The sequence below is a fragment of the Somniosus microcephalus genome, chromosome 24 (assembly GCF_052327205.1).
Source record: "Somniosus microcephalus isolate GS21.2 chromosome 24, FLI_Smic_1.0, whole genome shotgun sequence".
In the NCBI taxonomy this organism is placed as follows: Eukaryota; Metazoa; Chordata; class Chondrichthyes; order Squaliformes; family Somniosidae; genus Somniosus; species Somniosus microcephalus.
In genome coordinates, this window is record NC_141010.1 from 1,678,503 (window position 1) to 1,702,898 (window position 24,396).

The 24,396-nt window shown below is 45.8% G+C and overlaps 1 protein-coding gene across 1 annotated transcript in view; it reads left to right on the top strand.

The window, feature by feature from the left end:
• The window catches only part of ramp2 (receptor (G protein-coupled) activity modifying protein 2), a 73,523-nt gene that overhangs the window by 44,274 nt on the left and 4,853 nt on the right, over positions 1-24,396 (top strand). Inside the window, exon 3 of the mRNA XM_085966053.1 lies at positions 24,156-24,276. Within this exon, the coding sequence (XP_085822179.1) occupies positions 24,156-24,276 (121 nt within the window). The remainder of the gene's footprint in view (positions 1-24,155; positions 24,277-24,396) is intronic.

Sequence of the window (24,396 nt, forward strand, 5' to 3'; positions counted from 1 at the left end):
ATAGTAAGCCATGAAGGTACCGAATATCCCGTAGTAGATCTCCGCGGATAGTTAAAGAGCCTTTCATGGGGGGTCACATTAGTAGCCATTGAAAGCAATGATCTAATGGAATGCAGGGCATCAGGCAGTACCATTTCCCACTGTGTCTTCTTAAGGTTCCAGGATGTCAAAGCCAACATAACTGCCTTCCAGATCACCCCATTGTATCGTTCGCACTGTCCATTACCCTGGGGATTATACGGGGTAGTTCTACTAGTAGAAATTCCCCGACTCTGAAGGTATTCCTTCAACTGGGAAGACATAAAAGAACTTCCCTGATCCAAATGGATATACGCAGGCATCCCAAAGATGACAAAAAGTTGAGTCAGACATTTGATAACTGTAGCAGCTGATACATCTGCGCAAGGAAAAGCAAAAGGGAACCTTGAAAACTCATCCACAACAGTAAATATATATCGGTTTTGAGTAGTTGAAGGAAGAGGCCCCTTAAAATCGACACTCAATCGTTCAAAAGGAGAAGTAGCCTTTATAAGATGAGCTCGTTGAGGCTTAAAGGAATTCGGTTTACACCGAGCACAGATAGAACATGATGAAGTCATCCGCTTGATGTCTTCAACTGAAAAGGGCAAATTCTTACTGCGTACGAAGTGTATCATCCTCATAACCCCAGGATGGCATAAGGCATTGTGAAGATTAATAAGCGTATCTCCGTGAATCACAGAACAATAAGCCCTCGACAGCGCATCAGCAGCAACATTATCCTTCCCCGGACGATAAACTATATCAAAATGGTAACATGCCAACTCAATCCTCTACCTCATTATTTTATCATTCTTAATCTTTCCAAAATGTTTGACATCAAACATAAAGGACACAGACTTTTGATCAGTTACCAACGTAAAATGTCGCCCCGATAAATAATGTCTCCATTTACGCAGTGCTTCTACTATTGCATACGCCTCTTTCTCTCTTGAAGAATGCCTTTTTTCACTATTGTTCAAGGTACGTGAGAAAAAGGCCACAGGTCTTCCATTTTGGTTCAGAGTAGCCCCAATTGCAAAATCAGAAGCGTCCGTCTCAATCACAAAAGGAACCTGCTCATCAATAGAATGCACAACTGCTCCAAGGATATCCTTTTTAAAATTATCAAAACACGTCCTGGCCTCCCATGATAGAGGGTATGTCGTAACCCGAATAAGAGGCCGGATCTTCTGTGAAAAATTTGCAATCCAATTAGAATAATAAGAAAACAGTCCAACAACTCTTTCAAAGCCTTAGAATTAGTAGGACAAGGTAAATCAATCAATGGTCGCAGACGTTCTGGATCTGGTTTAATCTTGTTTCCCGAGATAATATACCCCAATAGATTTACCTCAGTGGTCGAAAAGATACACTTCTCTTTATTAAAAGTTAAACCAACTTTTTCCGCAGCTTGAAGGAATCTTTTTAAATTAGAATCATGCTCCACCCTTGATTTGCCACACACTGTGATGTCATCTAAGTATGAAAAGGTGTCAGAGAGAGAGTTATCACTTATAAAAGCATCCATTGCCCGTTGAAAACAAGCAACACCATTAGTAACACCAAATGGTATTCGGCAAAACTGATACAGCTTTCTGCCAGCCTCAAAGGCCGTATATGGTTGATCCTTCTTAACAATAGGAATCTGATGATAAGCACTCTTTAAGTCAATAGTGCTAAAAACCTTATACTGAGATACTTTGTTGATAAGCTCATCAATCTTAGGCAAGGGGTACGCATCTAATTGAGTATACCTATTAATAGTTTGGGAATAGTCTATCACCATTCGTTTCTTATGTCTCTCGTTAGTCGTGACAACTACCTGTGCTCGCCAAGGCGAACAACTAGGTTCAATGATTCCTTCCAATAAGAGACGTTGAACTTCAGAATTAATAAATTCTCTATCCTGACTGCTACACCTTCTTGACTTGGTAGCAATTGGCTTACAATCTGGCATCAAATTGGAAAAAAGTGATAATGGAGAAATGGATAAAGAGGTTAATCCACAAATAGATAAAGGTGGCTTAGTCCCTCCAAATGAAAAACTGAGAGACTCGTGTAACTGAAGCACATCATGACCAATCAAAATATCCGCACAGAGATTAGGCAAAACAGATAGGCGTATATCAGTATACGTATTACCTAGAAGAATCAATTTCACAAGGCAACAACCAGCTACTTGTGAAGTGAGAGTCGTCTGAGCCATACACACCTGATACGTAACAGGCAAAATTTTCAAATGCTTCTCCTTCGCAAACTGAAGACTTATAAAACTCTCGGTACTGCCTGTATCTATAAGGGCCTTCACTTCCAACCCATTAACTTGGGCCGTAACTATAGCTTTGTTTAGGCCATGAGCAAATGCAGCAGAAATTGATGCAATAAACGCCCTATCTAAAGGCTGAATAGTCACAGAGGAGGTAATTGAACCTGATGATTTACACACACGTGCGTAATGACCTCTCTTGCCGCATTTACTACACACAGCCTCCCGAGCAGGACACTTCAGACGAGGGTGCCGGACGTTCCCACAAAAATAACACTTCTGAATCCTAGAGGCAACAGCCGCCGAAGTAGAAACTGTTTCAGAATCTAGTAAACCACTCCTATTAAGTCCACATAATTCCTTTTCATCCGGAACTGCCGAAACCACAGTCGCAGGCCGATTAAAAAGAGCATAAGAATCCGAACTTCTCTGAGCCACATCCAATGTAGAAGCTTGCTCAAAAGCACTCTTAAGATCCAAAGTCTTATTTTCTAACAACCGCTGACGAATTGATCTAGACAGTAATCCATTAATAAAAGCATCCCGTACTGATTCTTCCTTATATTCTTCAGCCGTCACGGCCTTATAATTACAGTTAACACTAAGGCACCGAAGTGCTTGTAAATAAGTATCCAAAGATTCTCCCACCTGCTGCCTAAGGGCAGATAGAAGGTGACGTGCAAATACCTCATTCTTTGGTTTAACAAAAATCTTTTCCAATGTAGAAATAGCCACTTCGTACGTTTTACAGTCCAAAATATACTTATACACATCCGGAGCAATGTAGTTGATCAGCATATTCAGCTTATTTAGAGACTTTTGATCCAACACGCCCAAAAAGTTTTTAAATGTACAATACCAGTGTTTCCATTTATCATCCACTCCAGCAGAATTAGGGTCAGCATTGAATCGTTCTGGTTGAAGATATCGCTCCATTCTGACATAAAGTTAATAAATTGAAATAAAGAATAGATTTGCCTTTCTAATCGAGGCTTTATTAACTTTAAAATCCTGTAGCACATCTTTCCACACCCAGTCCCAACAAAAGCTGGAAAGAACTGAATTTAAGACGGCCACCACAAATCACATGACATCAACTACCAATGAGATTACAGCATATATCCCAAGGCAGGAAACAAACAACCAATCACAATACTTCTTACTAAACATAAAGAATAATCACCACAGTTATATTCCCCCTCTGTTATATTCCCCCTCTCTCTGTTATATTCCCCCTCTCTCTGTTATATTCCCCCTCTCTCTGTTATTTTCCCCTCTCTCTGTTATATTCACCCTCTCTCTGTGATATTCCCCCTCTCTCTGTTATATTCCCCCCCTCTCTGTTATATTCCCCCTCTCTCTGTTATATTCCACTCTCTCTGTTATATTCCCCTCTCTCTGTTATATTCCCCTCTCTCTGTTATGTTCCTCTCTCTCTGTTATATTCCCCCTCTCTCTGTTATATTCCCCCTCTCTCTGTTATCTTCCCCCTCTCACTGTTATATTCCTCTCTCTGTTATATCCCCCTCTCTCTGTTATATTCACCCTCTCTCTGTTATATTCCCCTCTCTCTGTTATATTCCCCTCTCTCTGTTACATTCCCCTCTCTCTGTTATATTCCCCCTCTCTCTGTTATATTCCCCCCCTCTCTGTTATATTCCCCCTCTCTCTGTTATATTCCACTCTCTCTGATATATTCCCCTCTCTCTGTTATATTCCCCTCTCTCTGTTATGTTCCCCCTCTCCCTGTTATATTCCACTCTCTCTGTTATATTCCCCTCTCTCTGTTATATTCCCCTCTCTCTGTTATGTTCCCCTCTCTCTGTTATATTCCCCCTCTCTCTGTTATATTCCCCTCTCTCTGTTATATCCCCCTCTCTCTGTTATATTCACCCTCTCTCTGTTATATTCCCCTCTCTCTGTTATATTCCCCCTCTCTCTGTTATATTCCCCGGCCTAGAAATTGAGTTTGCGCTGCGCCGGGGCTTAACGCCGGAAATTTAGCGCCGGTGCTAAGTCGCGCTGTGCGCGCCAAAAATTCAGTAGCGCCGCGCCCAAACAGCTGCCGGCGCTACTGAAGGCTGTTTGCGCCTGAAAACTGGCGCTACGCGCCGCATTGCGGCGCTATTCCGGCGCTGCGGCGCCCGATGCGGTGCGGCAGGCTCGGGAAGTGCAGGCCTCCTCCTTCAGTTAAGGAGGAGCTGCCTGCACCCGCCCGCTGGCCGGTCAAATCGCCACAAAAATGAGCCCGGCACCTCGGGGAAGTGCCGGGCTCGCAGCCGAGAAGCATCTGTTCCGCGGGGGGGGGGGTGGGGGAGTCCGGGGAGGGAGGTGCGGGCAGGCGGCCGGCGGGAAAGCGGCCGGCCGCCGCTCCACCTTTATGCGCCGGCGCAAAGTCGGGTAAGACTCTGTTGCCAGAGTCTTAGTTGCGGCTGCCACGGGCGAGGCGGCCGCAACTGAATTTCGGCGTTGGGGCCCGTCACCACGGCAACCGGGACGCTGCGCACACCGATGATGTCATCGGTGCCAGCGCAGCGCTACCGGTGTAACGCCGATGTTGGGCCCTAGTCAATTTCAAAACCGGCTGTAAGTCCAGCGCAATGCCCTCTAGCGCCGCAAAATGGGCGCTAAGCCCACTCAATTTCTAGGCCCCCCTCTCTCTGTTATATTCCCCTCTCTCTGTTATATTCCCCCCTCTCTCTGTTATATTCCCCCTCTCTCTGTTATATTCCCCCTCTCTCTGTTATATTCCCCCTCTCTCTGTTATATTCCCCTCTCTCTGTTATATTCCCGCTCTCTCTGTTATATTCCCCCTCTCTCTGTTATATTCCCCTCTCTCTGTTATATTCCCCCTCTCTCTGTTATATTCCCCTCTCTCTGTTATATTCCCCCCTCTCTGTTATATTCCCCCTCTCTCTGTTATATTCCCTCTCTGTCTGTTATATTCCCCTCTCTCTGTTATATTCCCCCTCTATCTGTTATATTCCACTCTCTCTGTTATATTCCCCCTCTCTCTGTTATATTCCCCCTCTCTCTGTTATATTCCCTCTCTCTCTGTTATATTCCCCTCTCTCTGTTATATTCCCCCTCTATCTGTTATATTCCCCTCTCTCTGTTATATTCCCCTCTCTCTGTTATATTCCCCCTCTCTCTGTTATATTCCCCTCTCTGTTATATTCCCCCTCCATCTGTTATATTCCCCTCTCTCTGTTATATTCCCCTCTCTCTGTTATATTCCCCTCTGTCTGTTATATTCCCCCTCTCTCTGTTATATTCCCCCTCTCTCTGTTATATTCCACCTCTCTCTGTTATATTCCCCTCTCTCTGTTATATTCCCCTCTCTGTTATATTCCCCCTCTATCTGTTATATTCCCCTCTCTCTGTTATATTCCCCTCTCTCTGTTATATTCCCCTCTGTCTGTTATATTCCCCCTCTCTCTGTTATATTCCCCTCTCTCTGTTATATTCCCCTCTCTCTGTTATATTCCCCTCTCTCTGTTATATTCCCCTCTCTCTGTTATATTCCCCCTCTCTCTGTTATATTCCCCCCTCTCTCTGTTATATTCCCCCTCTCTCTGTTATATTCCCCCTCTCTCTGTTATATTCCACCTCTCTCTGTTATATTCCCCCTCTCTCTGTTATATTCCCCCTCTCTCTTTTTTATATTCTCCTCTCTCTGTTATATTCCCCCTCTCTCTGTTATATTCCCCCTCTCTCTTTTTTATATTCTCCTCTCTCTGTTATATTCCCCCTCTCTCTGTTATATTCCCCTCTCTCTGGTATATTCCCCCTCTCTCTGTTATATTCCCCCTCTCTCTGTTATATTCGCCCTCTCTCTTTTTTATATTCTCCTCTCTCTGTTATATTCCCCCTCTCTCTGTTATATTCCCCTCTCTATGTTATATTCCCCTCTCTCTGGTATATTCCCCCTCTCTCTTTGTTATATTCCCCTCTCTGTTGTATTCCCCCTCTCTCTGTTATATTCACCCTCTCTCTGTTATATTCCCCCTCTCTCTGTTATATTCCCCTCTCTCTGTTATATTCCCCCTCTCTCTGTTATATTCCCCCTCTCTCTGTTATATTCCCCTCTCTCTGTTATATTCCCCTCTCTCTGTTATATTCCCCCTCTCTCTGTTATATTCCCCCTCTCTCTGTTATATTCCCCTCTCTTTGTTATATTCCCCTCTCTCTGTTATATTCCCCTCTCTCTGTTATATTCCCCCTCTCTCTGTTATATTCCCCTCTCTCTGTTATATTCCCCTCTCTCTGTTAAATTCCCCCTCTCTCTGTTATATTCCCCCTCTCTCTGTTATATTCCCCTTTCTCTGTTATATTCTCCTCTCTCTGTTATATTCCCCCTCTCTCTGTTATATTCCCCCTCTCTCTGTTATATTCCCCCTCTCTCTGTTATATTCCCCCCTATCTCTGTTATATCCCCCTCTCTCTGTTATATTCCCCTCTCTCTGTTATATTTCCCTCTCTCTGTAATATTCCCCTCTCTCTGTTATTTTCCCCCCTCTCTCTGTTATATTCCCCCCTCTCTCTGTTATATCCCCCTCTCTCTATTATATTCCCCCTCTCTCTGTTATCTTCCCCCTCTCACTGTTATATTCCTCTCTGTTATATCCCCCTCTCTCTGTTATATTCACCCTCTCTCTGTTATATTCCCCTCTCTCTGTTATATTCCCCTCTCTCTGTTACATTCCCCTCTCTCTGTTATATTCCCCCTCTCTCTGTTATATTCCCCCCCTCTCTGTTATATTCCCCCTCTCTCTGTTATATTCCACTCTCTCTGATATATTCCCCTCTCTCTGTTATATTCCCCTCTCTCTGTTATGTTCCCCCTCTCCCTGTTATATTCCACTCTCTCTGTTATATTCCCCTCTCTCTGTTATATTCCCCTCTCTCTGTTATGTTCCCCTCTCTCTGTTATATTCCCCCTCTCTCTGTTATATTCCCCTCTCTCTGTTATATCCCCCTCTCTCTGTTATATTCACCCTCTCTCTGTTATATTCCCCTCTCTCTGTTATATTCCCCCTCTCTCTGTTATATTCCCCGGCCTAGAAATTGAGTTTGCACTGCGCCGGGGCTTAACGCCGGAAATTTAGCGCCGGTGCTAAGTCGCGCTGTGCGCGCCAAAAATTCAGTAGCGCCGCGCCCAAACGGCTGCCGGCGCTACTGAAGGCTGTTTGCGCCTGAAAACTGGCGCTACGCGCCGCATTGCGGCGCTATTCCGGCGCCCGATGCGGTGCGGCAGGCTCGGGAAGTGCAGGCCTCCTCCTTCAGTTAAGGAGGAGCTGCCTGCACCCGCCCGCTGGCCGGTCAAATCGCCACAAAAATGAGCCCGGCACCTCGGGGAAGTGCCGGGCTCGCAGCCGAGAAGCATCTGTTCCGCGGGGGGGGGGGGTGGGGGAGTCCGGGGAGGGAGGTGCGGGCAGGCGGCCGGCGGGAAAGCGGCCGGCCGCCGCTCCACCTTTATGCGCCGGCGCAAAGTCGGGTAAGACTCTGTTGCCAGAGTCTTAGTTGCGGCTGCCACGGGCGAGGCGGCCGCAACTGAATTTCGGCGCTGGGGCCCGTCACCACGGCAACCGGGACGCTGCGCACACCGATGATGTCATCGGTGCCAGCGCAGCGCTACCGGTGTAACGCCGATGTTGGGCCCTAGTCAATTTCAAAACCGGCTGTAAGTCCAGCGCAATGCCCTCTAGCGCCGCAAAATGGGCGCTAAGCCCACTCAATTTCTAGGCCCCCCTCTCTCTGTTATATTCCCCTCTCTCTGTTATATTCCCCCCTCTCTCTGTTATATTCCCCCTCTCTCTGTTATATTCCCCCTCTCTCTGTTATATTCCCCCTCTCTCTGTTATATTCCCCTCTCTCTGTTATATTCCCGCTCTCTCTGTTATATTCCCCCTCTCTCTGTTATATTCCCCTCTCTCTGTTATATTCCCCCTCTCTCTGTTATATTCCCCTCTCTCTGTTATATTCCCCCCTCTCTGTTATATTCCCCCTCTCTCTGTTATATTCCCTCTCTGTCTGTTATATTCCCCTCTCTCTGTTATATTCCCCCTCTATCTGTTATATTCCACTCTCTCTGTTATATTCCCCCTCTCTCTGTTATATTCCCCCTCTCTCTGTTATATTCCCTCTCTCTCTGTTATATTCCCCTCTCTCTGTTATATTCCCCCTCTATCTGTTATATTCCCCTCTCTCTGTTATATTCCCCTCTCTCTGTTATATTCCCCCTCTCTCTGTTATATTCCCCTCTCTGTTATATTCCCCCTCCATCTGTTATATTCCCCTCTCTCTGTTATATTCCCCTCTCTCTGTTATATTCCCCTCTGTCTGTTATATTCCCCCTCTCTCTGTTATATTCCCCCTCTCTCTGTTATATTCCACCTCTCTCTGTTATATTCCCCTCTCTCTGTTATATTCCCCTCTCTGTTATATTCCCCCTCTATCTGTTATATTCCCCTCTCTCTGTTATATTCCCCTCTCTCTGTTATATTCCCCTCTGTCTGTTATATTCCCCCTCTCTCTGTTATATTCCCCTCTCTCTGTTATATTCCCCTCTCTCTGTTATATTCCCCTCTCTCTGTTATATTCCCCTCTCTCTGTTATATTCCCCCTCTCTCTGTTATATTCCCCCCTCTCTCTGTTATATTCCCCCTCTCTCTGTTATATTCCCCCTCTCTCTGTTATATTCCACCTCTCTCTGTTATATTCCCCCTCTCTCTGTTATATTCCCCCTCTCTCTTTTTTATATTCTCCTCTCTCTGTTATATTCCCCCTCTCTCTGTTATATTCCCCCTCTCTCTTTTTTATATTCTCCTCTCTCTGTTATATTCCCCCTCTCTCTGTTATATTCCCCTCTCTCTGGTATATTCCCCCTCTCTCTGTTATATTCCCCCTCTCTCTGTTATATTCCCCCTCTCTCTTTTTTATATTCTCCTCTCTCTGTTATATTCCCCCTCTCTCTGTTATATTCCCCTCTCTATGTTATATTCCCCTCTCTCTGGTATATTCCCCCTCTCTCTTTGTTATATTCCCCTCTCTGTTGTATTCCCCCTCTCTCTGTTATATTCACCCTCTCTCTGTTATATTCCCCCTCTCTCTGTTATATTCCCCTCTCTCTGTTATATTCCCCTCTCTCTGTTATATTCCCCCTCTCTCTGTTATATTCCCCCTCTCTCTGTTATATTCCCCTCTCTCTGTTATATTCCCCTCTCTCTGTTATATTCCCCCTCTCTCTGTTATATTCCCCCTCTCTCTGTTATATTCCCCTCTCTCTGTTATATTCCCCTCTCTCTGTTATATTCCCCTCTCTCTGTTATATTCCCCCTCTCTCTGTTATATTCCCCTCTCTCTGTTATATTCCCCTCTCTCTGTTAAATTCCCCCTCTCTCTGTTATATTCCCCCTCTCTCTGTTATATTCCCCTTTCTCTGTTATATTCTCCTCTCTCTGTTATATTCCCCCTCTCTCTGTTATATTCCCCCTCTCTCTGTTATATTCCCCCCTATCTCTGTTATATCCCCCTTTCTCTGTTATATTCCCCTCTCTCTGTTATATTTCCCTCTCTCTGTAATATTCCCCTCTCTCTGTTATTTTCCCCCCTCTCTCTGTTATATTCCCCCCTCTCTCTGTTATATCCCCCTCTCTCTATTATATTCCCCCTCTCTCTGTTATATTCCCCTTTCTCTGTTATATTCCCCCTCTCTCTGTTATATTCCCCTCTCTGTGTTATATTCCCTCTCTGTTATATTCCCCTCTCTCTGTTATATTCCCCCTCTCTCTGTTATATTCCCCCTCTCTCTGTTATATTCCCCCTCTCTCAGTTATATTCCCCCTCTCTCTGTTATATTCTCCCTCTCTCTCTTATATTCCCCCTCTCTCTGTTATATTCCCCCTCTCTCTGTTATATTCCCCTCTCTCTCTTATATTCCCCCTCTCTCTGTTATATTCCCCCTCTCTCTGTTATATTCCCCTCTCTCTGTTATATTCCCCCTCTCTCTGTTATATTCCCCTCTCTCTGTTATATTCCCCTCTCTCTGTTATATTCCCCCTCTCTCTGTTATATTCCCCCCTCTCTCTGTTATATTCCCCCTCTCTCTGTTATATTCCCCCTCTCTCTGTTATATTCCACCTCTCTCTGTTATATTCCCCCTCTCTCTGTTATATTCCCCCTCTCTCTTTTTTATATTCTCCTCTCTCTGTTATATTCCCCCTCTCTCTGTTATATTCCCCCTCTCTCTTTTTTATATTCTCCTCTCTCTGTTATATTCCCCCTCTCTCTGTTATATTCCCCTCTCTCTGGTATATTCCCCCTCTCTCTGTTATATTCCCCCTCTCTCTGTTATATTCGCCCTCTCTCTTTTTTATATTCTCCTCTCTCTGTTATATTCCCCCTCTCTCTGTTATATTCCCCTCTCTATGTTATATTCCCCTCTCTCTGGTATATTCCCCCTCTCTCTTTGTTATATTCCCCTCTCTGTTGTATTCCCCCTCTCTCTGTTATATTCACCCTCTCTCTGTTATATTCCCCCTCTCTCTGTTATATTCCCCTCTCTCTGTTATATTCCCCCTCTCTCTGTTATATTCCCCCTCTCTCTGTTATATTCCCCTCTCTCTGTTATATTCCCCTCTCTCTGTTATATTCCCCCTCTCTCTGTTATATTCCCCCTCTCTCTGTTATATTCCCCTCTCTTTGTTATATTCCCCTCTCTCTGTTATATTCCCCTCTCTCTGTTATATTCCCCCTCTCTCTGTTATATTCCCCTCTCTCTGTTATATTCCCCTCTCTCTGTTAAATTCCCCCTCTCTCTGTTATATTCCCCCTCTCTCTGTTATATTCCCCTTTCTCTGTTATATTCTCCTCTCTCTGTTATATTCCCCCTCTCTCTGTTATATTCCCCCTCTCTCTGTTATATTCCCCCTCTCTCTGTTATATTCCCCCCTATCTCTGTTATATCCCCCTCTCTCTGTTATATTCCCCTCTCTCTGTTATATTTCCCTCTCTCTGTAATATTCCCCTCTCTCTGTTATTTTCCCCCCTCTCTCTGTTATATTCCCCCCTCTCTCTGTTATATCCCCCTCTCTCTATTATATTCCCCCTCTCTCTGTTATCTTCCCCCTCTCACTGTTATATTCCTCTCTGTTATATCCCCCTCTCTCTGTTATATTCACCCTCTCTCTGTTATATTCCCCTCTCTCTGTTATATTCCCCTCTCTCTGTTACATTCCCCTCTCTCTGTTATATTCCCCCTCTCTCTGTTATATTCCCCCCCTCTCTGTTATATTCCCCCTCTCTCTGTTATATTCCACTCTCTCTGATATATTCCCCTCTCTCTGTTATATTCCCCTCTCTCTGTTATGTTCCCCCTCTCCCTGTTATATTCCACTCTCTCTGTTATATTCCCCTCTCTCTGTTATATTCCCCTCTCTCTGTTATGTTCCCCTCTCTCTGTTATATTCCCCCTCTCTCTGTTATATTCCCCTCTCTCTGTTATATCCCCCTCTCTCTGTTATATTCACCCTCTCTCTGTTATATTCCCCTCTCTCTGTTATATTCCCCCTCTCTCTGTTATATTCCCCGGCCTAGAAATTGAGTTTGCACTGCGCCGGGGCTTAACGCCGGAAATTTAGCGCCGGTGCTAAGTCGCGCTGTGCGCGCCAAAAATTCAGTAGCGCCGCGCCCAAACGGCTGCCGGCGCTACTGAAGGCTGTTTGCGCCTGAAAACTGGCGCTACGCGCCGCATTGCGGCGCTATTCCGGCGCCCGATGCGGTGCGGCAGGCTCGGGAAGTGCAGGCCTCCTCCTTCAGTTAAGGAGGAGCTGCCTGCACCCGCCCGCTGGCCGGTCAAATCGCCACAAAAATGAGCCCGGCACCTCGGGGAAGTGCCGGGCTCGCAGCCGAGAAGCATCTGTTCCGCGGGGGGGGGGGTGGGGGAGTCCGGGGAGGGAGGTGCGGGCAGGCGGCCGGCGGGAAAGCGGCCGGCCGCCGCTCCACCTTTATGCGCCGGCGCAAAGTCGGGTAAGACTCTGTTGCCAGAGTCTTAGTTGCGGCTGCCACGGGCGAGGCGGCCGCAACTGAATTTCGGCGCTGGGGCCCGTCACCACGGCAACCGGGACGCTGCGCACACCGATGATGTCATCGGTGCCAGCGCAGCGCTACCGGTGTAACGCCGATGTTGGGCCCTAGTCAATTTCAAAACCGGCTGTAAGTCCAGCGCAATGCCCTCTAGCGCCGCAAAATGGGCGCTAAGCCCACTCAATTTCTAGGCCCCCCTCTCTCTGTTATATTCCCCTCTCTCTGTTATATTCCCCCCTCTCTCTGTTATATTCCCCCTCTCTCTGTTATATTCCCCCTCTCTCTGTTATATTCCCCCTCTCTCTGTTATATTCCCCTCTCTCTGTTATATTCCCGCTCTCTCTGTTATATTCCCCCTCTCTCTGTTATATTCCCCTCTCTCTGTTATATTCCCCCTCTCTCTGTTATATTCCCCTCTCTCTGTTATATTCCCCCCTCTCTGTTATATTCCCCCTCTCTCTGTTATATTCCCTCTCTGTCTGTTATATTCCCCTCTCTCTGTTATATTCCCCCTCTATCTGTTATATTCCACTCTCTCTGTTATATTCCCCCTCTCTCTGTTATATTCCCCCTCTCTCTGTTATATTCCCTCTCTCTCTGTTATATTCCCCTCTCTCTGTTATATTCCCCCTCTATCTGTTATATTCCCCTCTCTCTGTTATATTCCCCTCTCTCTGTTATATTCCCCCTCTCTCTGTTATATTCCCCTCTCTGTTATATTCCCCCTCCATCTGTTATATTCCCCTCTCTCTGTTATATTCCCCTCTCTCTGTTATATTCCCCTCTGTCTGTTATATTCCCCCTCTCTCTGTTATATTCCCCCTCTCTCTGTTATATTCCACCTCTCTCTGTTATATTCCCCTCTCTCTGTTATATTCCCCTCTCTGTTATATTCCCCCTCTATCTGTTATATTCCCCTCTCTCTGTTATATTCCCCTCTCTCTGTTATATTCCCCTCTGTCTGTTATATTCCCCCTCTCTCTGTTATATTCCCCTCTCTCTGTTATATTCCCCTCTCTCTGTTATATTCCCCTCTCTCTGTTATATTCCCCTCTCTCTGTTATATTCCCCCTCTCTCTGTTATATTCCCCCCTCTCTCTGTTATATTCCCCCTCTCTCTGTTATATTCCCCCTCTCTCTGTTATATTCCACCTCTCTCTGTTATATTCCCCCTCTCTCTGTTATATTCCCCCTCTCTCTTTTTTATATTCTCCTCTCTCTGTTATATTCCCCCTCTCTCTGTTATATTCCCCCTCTCTCTTTTTTATATTCTCCTCTCTCTGTTATATTCCCCCTCTCTCTGTTATATTCCCCTCTCTCTGGTATATTCCCCCTCTCTCTGTTATATTCCCCCTCTCTCTGTTATATTCCCCCTCTCTCTTTTTTATATTCTCCTCTCTCTGTTATATTCCCCCTCTCTCTGTTATATTCCCCTCTCTATGTTATATTCCCCTCTCTCTGGTATATTCCCCCTCTCTCTTTGTTATATTCCCCTCTCTGTTGTATTCCCCCTCTCTCTGTTATATTCACCCTCTCTCTGTTATATTCCCCCTCTCTCTGTTATATTCCCCTCTCTCTGTTATATTCCCCTCTCTCTGTTATATTCCCCCTCTCTCTGTTATATTCCCCCTCTCTCTGTTATATTCCCCTCTCTCTGTTATATTCCCCTCTCTCTGTTATATTCCCCCTCTCTCTGTTATATTCCCCCTCTCTCTGTTATATTCCCCTCTCTCTGTTATATTCCCCTCTCTCTGTTATATTCCCCTCTCTCTGTTATATTCCCCCTCTCTCTGTTATATTCCCCTCTCTCTGTTATATTCCCCTCTCTCTGTTAAATTCCCCCTCTCTCTGTTATATTCCCCCTCTCTCTGTTATATTCCCCTTTCTCTGTTATATTCTCCTCTCTCTGTTATATTCCCCCTCTCTCTGTTATATTCCCCCTCTCTCTGTTATATTCCCCCCTATCTCTGTTATATCCCCCTTTCTCTGTTATATTCCCCTCTCTCTGTTATATTTCCCTCTCTCTGTAATATTCCCCTCTCTCTGTTATTTTCCCCCCTCTCTCTGTTATATTCCCCCCTCTCTCTGTTATATCCCCCTCTCTCTATTATATTCCCCCTCTCTCTGTTATATTCCCCTTTCTCTGTTATATTCCCCCTCTCTCTGTTATATTCCCCTCTCTGTGTTATATTCCCTCTCTGTTATATTCCCCTCTCTCTGTTATATTCCCCCTCTCTCTGTTATATTCCCCCTCTCTCTGTTATATTCCCCCTCTCTCAGTTATATTCCCCCTCTCTCTGTTATATTCTCCCTCTCTCTCTTATATTCCCCCTCTCTCTGTTATATTCCCCCTCTCTCTGTTATATTCCCCTCTCTCTCTTATATTCCCCCTCTCTCTGTTATATTCCCCCTCTCTCTGTTATATTCCCCTCTCTCTGTTATATTCCCCCTCTCTCTGTTATATTCCCCCTCCCTCTGTTATATTCCCCTCTCTCTGTTATATTCCCCCCTCTCTCTGTTATATTCCCCTCTCTCTGTTATATTCCCCCTCTCTCTGTTATATTCCCCTCTCTCTGTTATTTTCCCCCTCTCTCTGTTATATTCCCCTCTCTCTGTTATATTCCCCTCTCTCTGTTATATTCCCCTCTCTCTGTTATATTTCCCCTCTCTCTGTTATATTCCCCCTCTCTCTGTTATATTCCCCCCTCTCTCAGTTATATTCCCCCTCTCTCTCTTATATTCCCCTCTCTGTTATATTCCCCCTCTCTCTGTTATATTCCCCTCTCTCTGTTATATTCCCCCTCTCTCTGTTATTTTCCCATCTCTCTGTTATATTCCCCCTCTCTCTGTTATATTCCCCCTCTCTCTGGTGGGGTGGTAAATTGCGAGGAGGAAAGCCTCCGGCTACAGGACGATATAAACGGGTTGGTCAGATGGGCGGAAAAGTGGCAAATGGAATTTAACCCTGAAAAGTGCGAGGTGATGCATTTTGGACGGACAAATAAGGCAAGGGAATATACAATGAGTGGTAGGACCCTAGGAAGTACAGAGGGTCAGAGGGACCTTGGTGTACATGTACATAGATCCCTGAAGGCAGCGGAGCAGGTAGATAAGGTGGTTAAAAAGGCATATGGGATACTTGCCTTCATTAGCCGAGGCATAGAATATAAGAGCAGGGAGGTTATGATGGAGCTGCACAAAACGCTGGTGAGGCCACAGCTGGAGTACTGTGTGCAGTTCTGGTCGCCTCACTATAGGAAGGATGTGATTGCTTTGGAGAGGGTGCAGAGAAGATTCACCAGGATGTTACCTGGGATGGAGCGCCTCAGCTATGAAGAGAGGCTGGACAGGCTGGAGTTGTTTTCCTTGGAGCAGAGAAGGCTGAGGGGGGACCTGATTGAGGTGTACAAAATAATGAGGGGCATAGATAGGGTAGATAAAGAGGAACTTTTCCCCTTAGTGCGGGGGTCAATAACAAGGGGGCATAGATTCAGGGTAAGGGGCAGGAGATTTAGAGGGGATTTGAGGAGGAACTTTTTCACCCAGAGGGTGGTTGGAATGTGGAACTCAATGCCTGAAAGGGTGGTGGAGGCAGGAACCCTCACAACATTCAAGAAGCATTTGCATGAGCACTTGAAATGCCATTGCATACAAGGCTATGGACCAAATGCTGGAAAATGGGATTAGACTGGACAGGGATGGATGGGCGGCGCAGACACGATGGGCCGAAGGGCCTCTTTCTGTGCTGTAAAACTCTATGGCCTAGAAATTGGGTTTTGGCGCAGCAACGGCTTTAGCGCCGGAAGTTAGTGCCGGAGCTAAGTAGCGCTGGTCGGGCCAAAAATTCACTACTTCTGCGCCCAAACGGCTGCCGGCGCTGCTGAAAGCTGTTAGCGCCTGAAAACTGGCGCTATGCGCTGAATTTCGGCGCTATTCCGGCGCTGCGGCGCCCGCTGCGGTGCGGCAGGTTCGGGAAGTGCAGGCCTCCTCCTTCCCTTAAGGAGGACCTGCCTGCACCCGGCCGCGGCCCGCGATAATCTTATTAAAAATGAGCCCGGCACCTCGGACAAGTGCCGGCCTTGCTTCTGTTCCGGGGGGGGGGGGGGGGGGGGAAGTCCGGGGAGGGAGCTGCGGCCAGGCGGGCGTCGGGAAAGCGGCCGGCCGCCGCGGGGCCTTTAATGCGCCGGCGCAAACTTGTGCAAGGCACCTCTGCCAGAACGTTGCTTGCGGCTGCCACGGGCGAGGCGGCCGCAAGTCAATTTCCCAGTTCGGGCGGGTTACCATGGCAACCGGGACGCTGCGCACACCGATGACGTCATCGGTGCCGGCGCAGCGCTACCGGTCTACCGCGGCGGAAGGGCCCCAGGCAATTTAGGCGCCGGCGCCAATTGCAGCGCTAGGCCCTCTAGCGCCGCAAAATCGGCGCTAAGGGCACTGAATTTCTAGGCCTATGACTCTATGACTCTGTTATATTCCCCTCTCTCTGTTATATTCCCCTCTCTCTGTTATATTCCCCCTCTCTCTGTTATATTCCCCCTCTCTCTGTTATATTCCCCCTCTCTCTGTTATATTCCCCTCTCTCTGTTATATTCCCCCTCTCTCTGTTCTATTCCCCCCTCTCTCTGTTATACCCCCCTCTCTCTGTTATATTCCCCTCTCTCTGTTATATTTCCCTCTCTCTGTAATATTCCCCTCTCTCTGTTATATCCCCCTTCCCTCTGTTATTTTCCCCCCTCTCTCTGTTATATTCCCCCCTCTCTCTGTTATATTCCCCTCTCTCTGTTATATTCCCCTCTCTCTGTTATATTCCCCCTCTCTCTGTTATATTCCCCTCTCTCTGTTATATTCCCCCTCTCTCTGTTATATTTCCCTCTCTCTGTAATATTCCCCTCTCTCTGTTATATCCCCCCTCCCTCTGTTATTTTCCCCCCTCTCTGTTATATTCCCCCCTCTCTCTGTTATATTCCCCTCTCTCTGTTATATTCCTCCTCTCTTTTATATTCCCCCTCTCTCTGTTATATTACCCCCTCTCTCTGTTATATTCCCACTTCTCTCTGTTATATTCCCCCTTCTCTCTGTTATATTCCCCCCTCTCTCTGTTATATTCCCCCTCTCTCTGTTATATTCCCCTCTCTCTGTTATATTCCCCTCTCTCTGTTATATTCCCCTCTCTGTGTTATATTCCCTCTCTCTTTGTTATATTCCCCTCTCTCTGTTATATTCCCCCTCTCTCTGTTATATTCCCCCTCTCTCTGTTATATTCCCCAATCTCTGTTATATGCCCCCTCTCTCTGTCATATTCCCCCGCTCTCTGTTATATTCCACCCTCTCTCTCTTATATTCCCCCTCTCTCTGTTATATTCCCCTCTCTCTGTTATATTCCCCCTCTCTCTGTTATATTCCCCCTCTCTCTGTTATATTCCCCCTCCCTCTGTTATATTCCCCCTCTCTCTGTTATATTCCCCCTCTCTCTGTTATATTCCCCCTCTCTCTGTTATATTCCCTCTCTCTCTGTTATATTCCCCTCTCTCTGTTATATTCCCCCTCTCTCTGTTAACCTCCTCTCTCCCTGTTATATTCCCCCTCTCTCTGTTATATTCCCCCTCTCTCTGTTATATCTCCCTCTCTCTGTTATATTTCTCCTCTCTCTGTTATATTCCCCCACCCCTCTGTTATATTCCCCCTCTCTCTGTTATATTCCCCCTCCCTCTGTTATATCTCCCTCTCTCTGTTATATTTCTCCTCTCTCTGTTATATTCCCCCACCCCTCTGTTATATTCCCCTCTCTCTGTTATATTCCCCCTCTCTCTGTTATATTCCCCCCTCTCTCTGTTATATTCCCCTCTCTCTCTTATATTCCCCCTCTCTCTGTTATATTCCCCCTCTCTCTGTTATATCCCCCTCTCTCTGTTATATTTCTCCTCTCTCTGTTATATTCCCCCCTCTCTGTTATATTCCCCCTCTCTCTGTTATATTCCCCCTCTCTCTGTTTTATTCCCCCTCTCTCTGTTATATTCCCCTCTCTGTTATTTTCCCCCTCTTTCTGTTATATTCCCCCTCTCTCTGTTACATTCCCCCTCTCTCTGTTATATTCCCCCTCTCTCTGTTATATTCCCCCTCTCTCTGTTATATTCCCCTCTCTCTGTTATATTCCCCTCTCTCTGTTATATTCCCCCTCTCTCTATTATATTCCCCCTCTCTCTGTTATATTCCCCCTCTCTCTGTTATATTCCCCTCTCTCTGTTACATTCCCCTCTCTCTGTTATATTCCCCTCTCTCTGTTATATTCCCCCTCTCTCTGTTATATTCCCCCTCTCTCTATTATATTCCCCCTCTCTCTGTTATATTCCCCCTCTCTCTGTTATATTCCCCTCTCTCTGTTACATTCCCCTCTCTCTGTTATATTCCCCTCTCTCTGTTATATTCCCCCTCTCTCTGTTATATTCCCCCCCTCTCTGTTATATTCCCCCTCTCTCTGTTATATTTCCCTCTCTCTGTTAAATTCCCCTCTCTGTGTTATATTCCCCTCTCTCTGTTATATTCCCCCTCTCTCTGTAATATTCCCCCTCTCTCTGTTATATTCCTCTCTCCCTGTAATATTCCCCCTCTCTCTGTTATATTCCTCTCTCCCTGTTATATTCCCCCTCTCTCTGTTATATTCCCCCTCTCTCTGTTAACCTCCTCTCTCCCTGTTATATTCCCCCTCTCTCTGTTATATTCCCCTCTCTCTGTTATATTCCCCCTCTCTCTGTTATATTCCCCCTCTCTCTGTTAACCTCCTCTCTCCCTGTTATATTCCCCCTCTCTCTGTTATATTCCCCCTCTCTCTGTTAACCTCCTCTCTCCCTGTTATATTCCCCCTCTCTCTGTTATATTCCCCTCTCTCTGTTATATTCCCCTCTCTCTGTTATATTCCCCCTCTCTCTGTTAACCTCCTCTCTCCCTGTTATATTCCCCCTCTCTCTGTTATATTCCCCCTCTCTCTGTTATATCTCCCTCTCTCTGTTATATTTCTCCTCTCTCTGTTATACTCCCCCACCCCTCTGTTATATTCCCCCTCTCTCTGTTATATTCCCCCTCTCTCTGTTATATCTCCCTCTCTCTGTTATATTTCTCCTCTCTCTGTTATATTCCCCCACCCCTCTGTTATATTCCCCTCTCTCTGTTATATTCCCCCTCTCTCTGTTATATTCCTCTCTCCCTGTTATATTCCCCCTCTTTCTGTTATATTCCCCCTCTCTCTGTTATATTCCCCCTCCCTCTGTTATATTCCCCCTCTCTCTGTTATATTCCCCTCTCCCTGTTATATTCCCCCTCTCTCTGTTATATTCCCCCACTCTCTGTTATATTCCCCTTCTCTCTGTTATATTCCCCCTCTCTCTGTTATATTCTCCCTCTCTCTGTTATATTCCCCCTCTCTCTGTTATATTCCCCCTCTCTCTGTTATATTCCCCTCTCTTACATTCCCCCTCTCTCTGTTATATTCGCCCTCTCTCTGTTATATTCCCCCTCTCTCTGTTATATTCCCCTCTCTCTGTTATATTCCCCCTCTCTCTGTTATATTCCCCCTCTCTCTGTTATATCCCCCTCTCTCTGTTATATTTCCCCTCTCTCTGTTACATTCCCCCTCTCTCTGTTATATTCCCCTCTCTCTGTTATATTCCCCTCTCTCTGTTATATTCCCCCTCTCTCTGTTATATTCCCCCTCTCTGTTATATTCCCCCTCTCTCTGTTATATTCCCCTCTCTCTGTTATATTCCCCCTCTCTCTGTTATATTCCTCTCTCCCTGTTATATTCCCCCTCTCTCTGTTATATTCCCCCTCTCTCTGTTATATTCCCCCTCCCTCTGTTATATTCCCCCTCTCTCTGTTATATTCCCCTCTCCCTGTTATATTCCCCCTCTCTCTGTTATATTCCCCCACTCTCTGTTATATTCCCCTTCTCTCTGTTATATTCCCCCTCTCTCTGTTATATTCTCCCTCTCTCTGTTATATTCCCCCTCTCTCTGTTATATTCCCCCTCTCTCTGTTATATTCCCCTCTCTTACATTCCCCCTCTCTCTGTTATATTCGCCCTCTCTCTGTTATATTCCCCTCTCTCTGTTATATTCCCCTCTCTCTGTTATATTCCCCCTCTCTCTGTTATATTCCCCCTCTCTCTGTTATATCCCCCTCTCTCTGTTATATTTCCCCTCTCTCTGTTACATTCCCCCCCTCTCTGTTATATTCCCCCTCTCTCTGTTATATTCCCCTCTCTCTGTTATATTCCCCTCTCTCTGTTATATTCCCCCTCTCTCTGTTATATTCCCCCTCTCTCTGTTATATTCCCCCTCTCTCTGTTATATTCCCCTCTCTCTGTTATATTCCCCCTCTCTCTGTTATATTCCCCCACTCTCTGTTATATTCCCCTCTCTCTGTTATATTCTCCCTCTCTCTGTTATATCCCCCCTCTCTCTGTTATATTCCCCCTCTCTCTGTTATAGTCCCCTCTCTTACATTCCCCCTCTCTCTGTTATATTCCCCCTCTCTCTGTTATATTCCCCCTCTCTCTGTTATATTCCCCCTTTCTCTGTTATATTCCCCCTCTCTCTGTTATATTCCCCCTCTCTCTGTTATATTCCTCTCTCCCTGTTATATTCCCCCTCTCTCTGTTATATTCCCCCTCTCTCTGTTATATTCCCCCTCTCTCTGTTATATTCCCCCACTCTCTGTTATATTCCCCCTCTCTCCGTTATATTCTCCCTCTCTCTGTTATATTCCCCCTCTCTCTGTTATATTCCCCCTCTCTCTGTTATAGTCCCCTCTCTTACATTCCCCCTCTCCCTGTTATATTCCCCCTCTCTCTGTTATATTCCCCCGCTCTCTGTTATATTCCCCCTCTCTCTGTTATATTCCCCTCTCTCTGTTATATTCCCCCCCCTCTCGGTTATATTCCCCCTCTCTCTGTTATATTCCCCTCTCTCTGTTATATTCCCCCTCTCTCTGTTATATTCCCCCTCTCTCTGTTATATTCCCCTCTCTCTGTTATATTCCCCCCCTCTCTGTTATATTCCCCCTCTCTCTGTTATATTCCCCTCTCTCTGTTATATTCCCCTCTCTCTGTTATATTCCCCCTCTCTCTGTTATATTCCCCTCTCTCTGTTATATTCCCCTCTCTCTGTTATATTCCTCTCTCCCTGTTATATTCCCCCTCTCTCTGTTATATTCCCCCTCTCTCTGTTATATTCCCCCTCCCTGTTATATTCCCCCTCTCTGTTATATTCCCCTCTCCCTGTTATATTCCCCTCTCTCTGTTATATTCCCCCTCTCTCTGTTATATTCCCCCTCTCTCTGTTATATTCCCCCTCTCTCTGTTATATTCCCCCTCTCTCTGTTATATTCCCCCACTCTCTGTTATATTCCCCCTCTCTCTGTTATATTCTCCCTCTCTCTGTTATATCCCCCCTCTCTCTGTTATATTCCCCCTCTCTCTGTTATAGTCCCCTCTCTTACATTCCCCCTCTCTCTGTTATATTCCCCCTCTCTCTGTTATATTCCCCCTCTCTCTGTTATATTCCCCCTTTCTCTGTTATATTCCCCCTCTCTCTGTTATATTCCCCCTCTCTCTGTTATATTCCTCTCTCCCTGTTATATTCCCCCTCTCTCTGTTATATTCCCCCTCTCTCTGTTATATTCCCCCTCTCTCTGTTATATTCCCCCACTCTCTGTTATATTCCCCCTCTCTCTGTTATATTCTCCCTCTCTCTGTTATATTCCCCCTCTCTCTGTTATAGTCCCCTCTCTTACATTCCCCCTCTCCCTGTTATATTCCCCCTCTCTCTGTTATATTCCCCAGCTCTCTGTTATATTCCCCTCTCTCTGTTATATTCCCCCCCCTCTCGGTTATATTCCCCCTCTCTCTGTTATATTCCCCTCTCTCTGTTATATTCCCCCTCTCTCTGTTATATTCCCCCTCTCTCTGTTATATTCCCCTCTCTCTGTTATATTCCCCCCCTCTCTGTTATATTCCCCCTCTCTCTGTTATATTCCCCTCTCTGTTATATTCCCCCTCTCTCTGTTATATTCCTCTCTCCCTGTTATATTCCCCCTCTCTCTGTTATATTCCCCCTCTCTCTGTTATATTCCCCCTCCCTCTGTTATATTCCCCCTCTCTCTGTTATATTCCCCTCTCTCTGTTATATTCCCTCTCTCTGTTATATTCCCCCACTCTCTGTTATATTCCCCTTCTCTGTGTTATATTCCCCCTCTCTCTGTTATATTCTCCCTCTCTCTGTTATATTCCCCCTCTTTCTGTTATATTCCCCCTCTCTCTGTTATATTCCCCTCTCTTTCATTCCCCCTCTCTCTGTTATATTCCCCCTCTCTCTGTTATATTCCCCCTCTCTCTGTTATATTCCCCCTCTCTGTTATATTCCCCCTCTCTCTGTTATATTCCCCTCTCTCTGTTATATTCCCCCTCTCTCTGTTATATTCCCCCTCTCTCTGTTATATTCCTCTCTCCCTGTTATATTCCCCCTCTCTTTGTTATATTCCCCCTCTCTCTGTTATATTCCCCCTCTCTCTGTTACATTCCCCCTCTCTCTGTTATATTCCCCTCTCTCTGTTATATTCCCCCTCTCTGTTATATTCTCCCTCTCTCTGTTATATCCCCCCTCTCTCTGTTATATCCCCCCTCTCTCTGTTATATTCTCCCTCTCTCTGTTATATCCCCCCTCTCTCTGTTATAGTCCCCTATCTTACATTCCCCCTCTCTCTGTTATATTCCCCCTCTCTCTGTTATATTCCCCTCTCTCTGTTATATTCCCCCTCTCTCTGTTATATTCCCCCTCTGTCTGTTATATTCCCCCTTTCTCTGTTATATTCCCCTCTCTCTGTTATATTCCCCCTCTCTCTGTTATATTCCCCCTCTCCCTGTTATATCCCCCTCTGTCTGTTATATTTCCCCTCTCTCTGTTATATTCCCCCCCTCTGTTATATTCCCCTCTCTCTGTTATATTCCCCCTCTCTCTGTTATATTCCCCCTCTCTCTGTTATATTCCCCCTCTCTCTGTTATATTCTCCCTCTCTCTGTTATATTCCCCCTCTCTCTGTTATATTCCCCCTCTCTCTGTTATATTCTCCCTCTCTCTGTTATATTCCCCCTCTCTCTGTTATATTCCCCCTCTCTCTGTTATATTCCCCCTCGCTCTGTTATATTCCCCCTCTCTCTGTTATAATCCCCTCTCTTATATTCCCCGTCTCTGTTATATTCCTCTCTCCCTATTATATTCCCCCTCTCTCTGTTATATTCCCCCTCTCTCTGTTATATCCCCCTCTCTCTGTTATATTCCCCTCTCTCTCTGTTATATTCCCCCTCTGTTATATTCCCCCTCTCTCTGTTATATTCCCCCTCTCTCTGTTACATTACCCCTCTCTCTGTTATATTCCCCCTCTCTCTGTTATATTCTCCCGCTCTCTGTTATATTCCCCCTCTCTCTGTTATATTCTCCCCCTCTCTGTTATATTCCCCCTCTCTCTGTTATTTTCCCCCTCTCTCTGTTATATTCCCCCTCTCTCTGTTATATTCCCCCTCTCTCTGTTATATTCCCCCTCTCTCTGTTATATTCCCCCTCTCTCTGTTATATCCCTCTCTCTCTGTCATATTCCCTCTCTCTGTTATATTCCCCCCTCTCTCTGTTATATTCCCCCTCTCACTTGATAAGGTTTTCTGCAGGAAAGGTTTCTTATTTCTTCAATATTCACTGTGCCAATGATTGTAACATCTGTTTATTTACTCAATCAGTTGGATCTAACATCATGGACCAATTATTCCTCCTTACTCATCATCACTGTTGCAAAGATTTTGAAGAAATGATGCAGAGAATTGGGCATCAACAATGGTGCAACTGGACGGCAATTGACAGGTGTGTGGCGTGGAAAATAGAGATTGATTATATGAAGCTAACCATTGCTTAATTCACTGCATCTGTACAGAGTCACTGTTTGTTCAGGGTAAGGTTCACTCACTATGTAACTGTACAGAG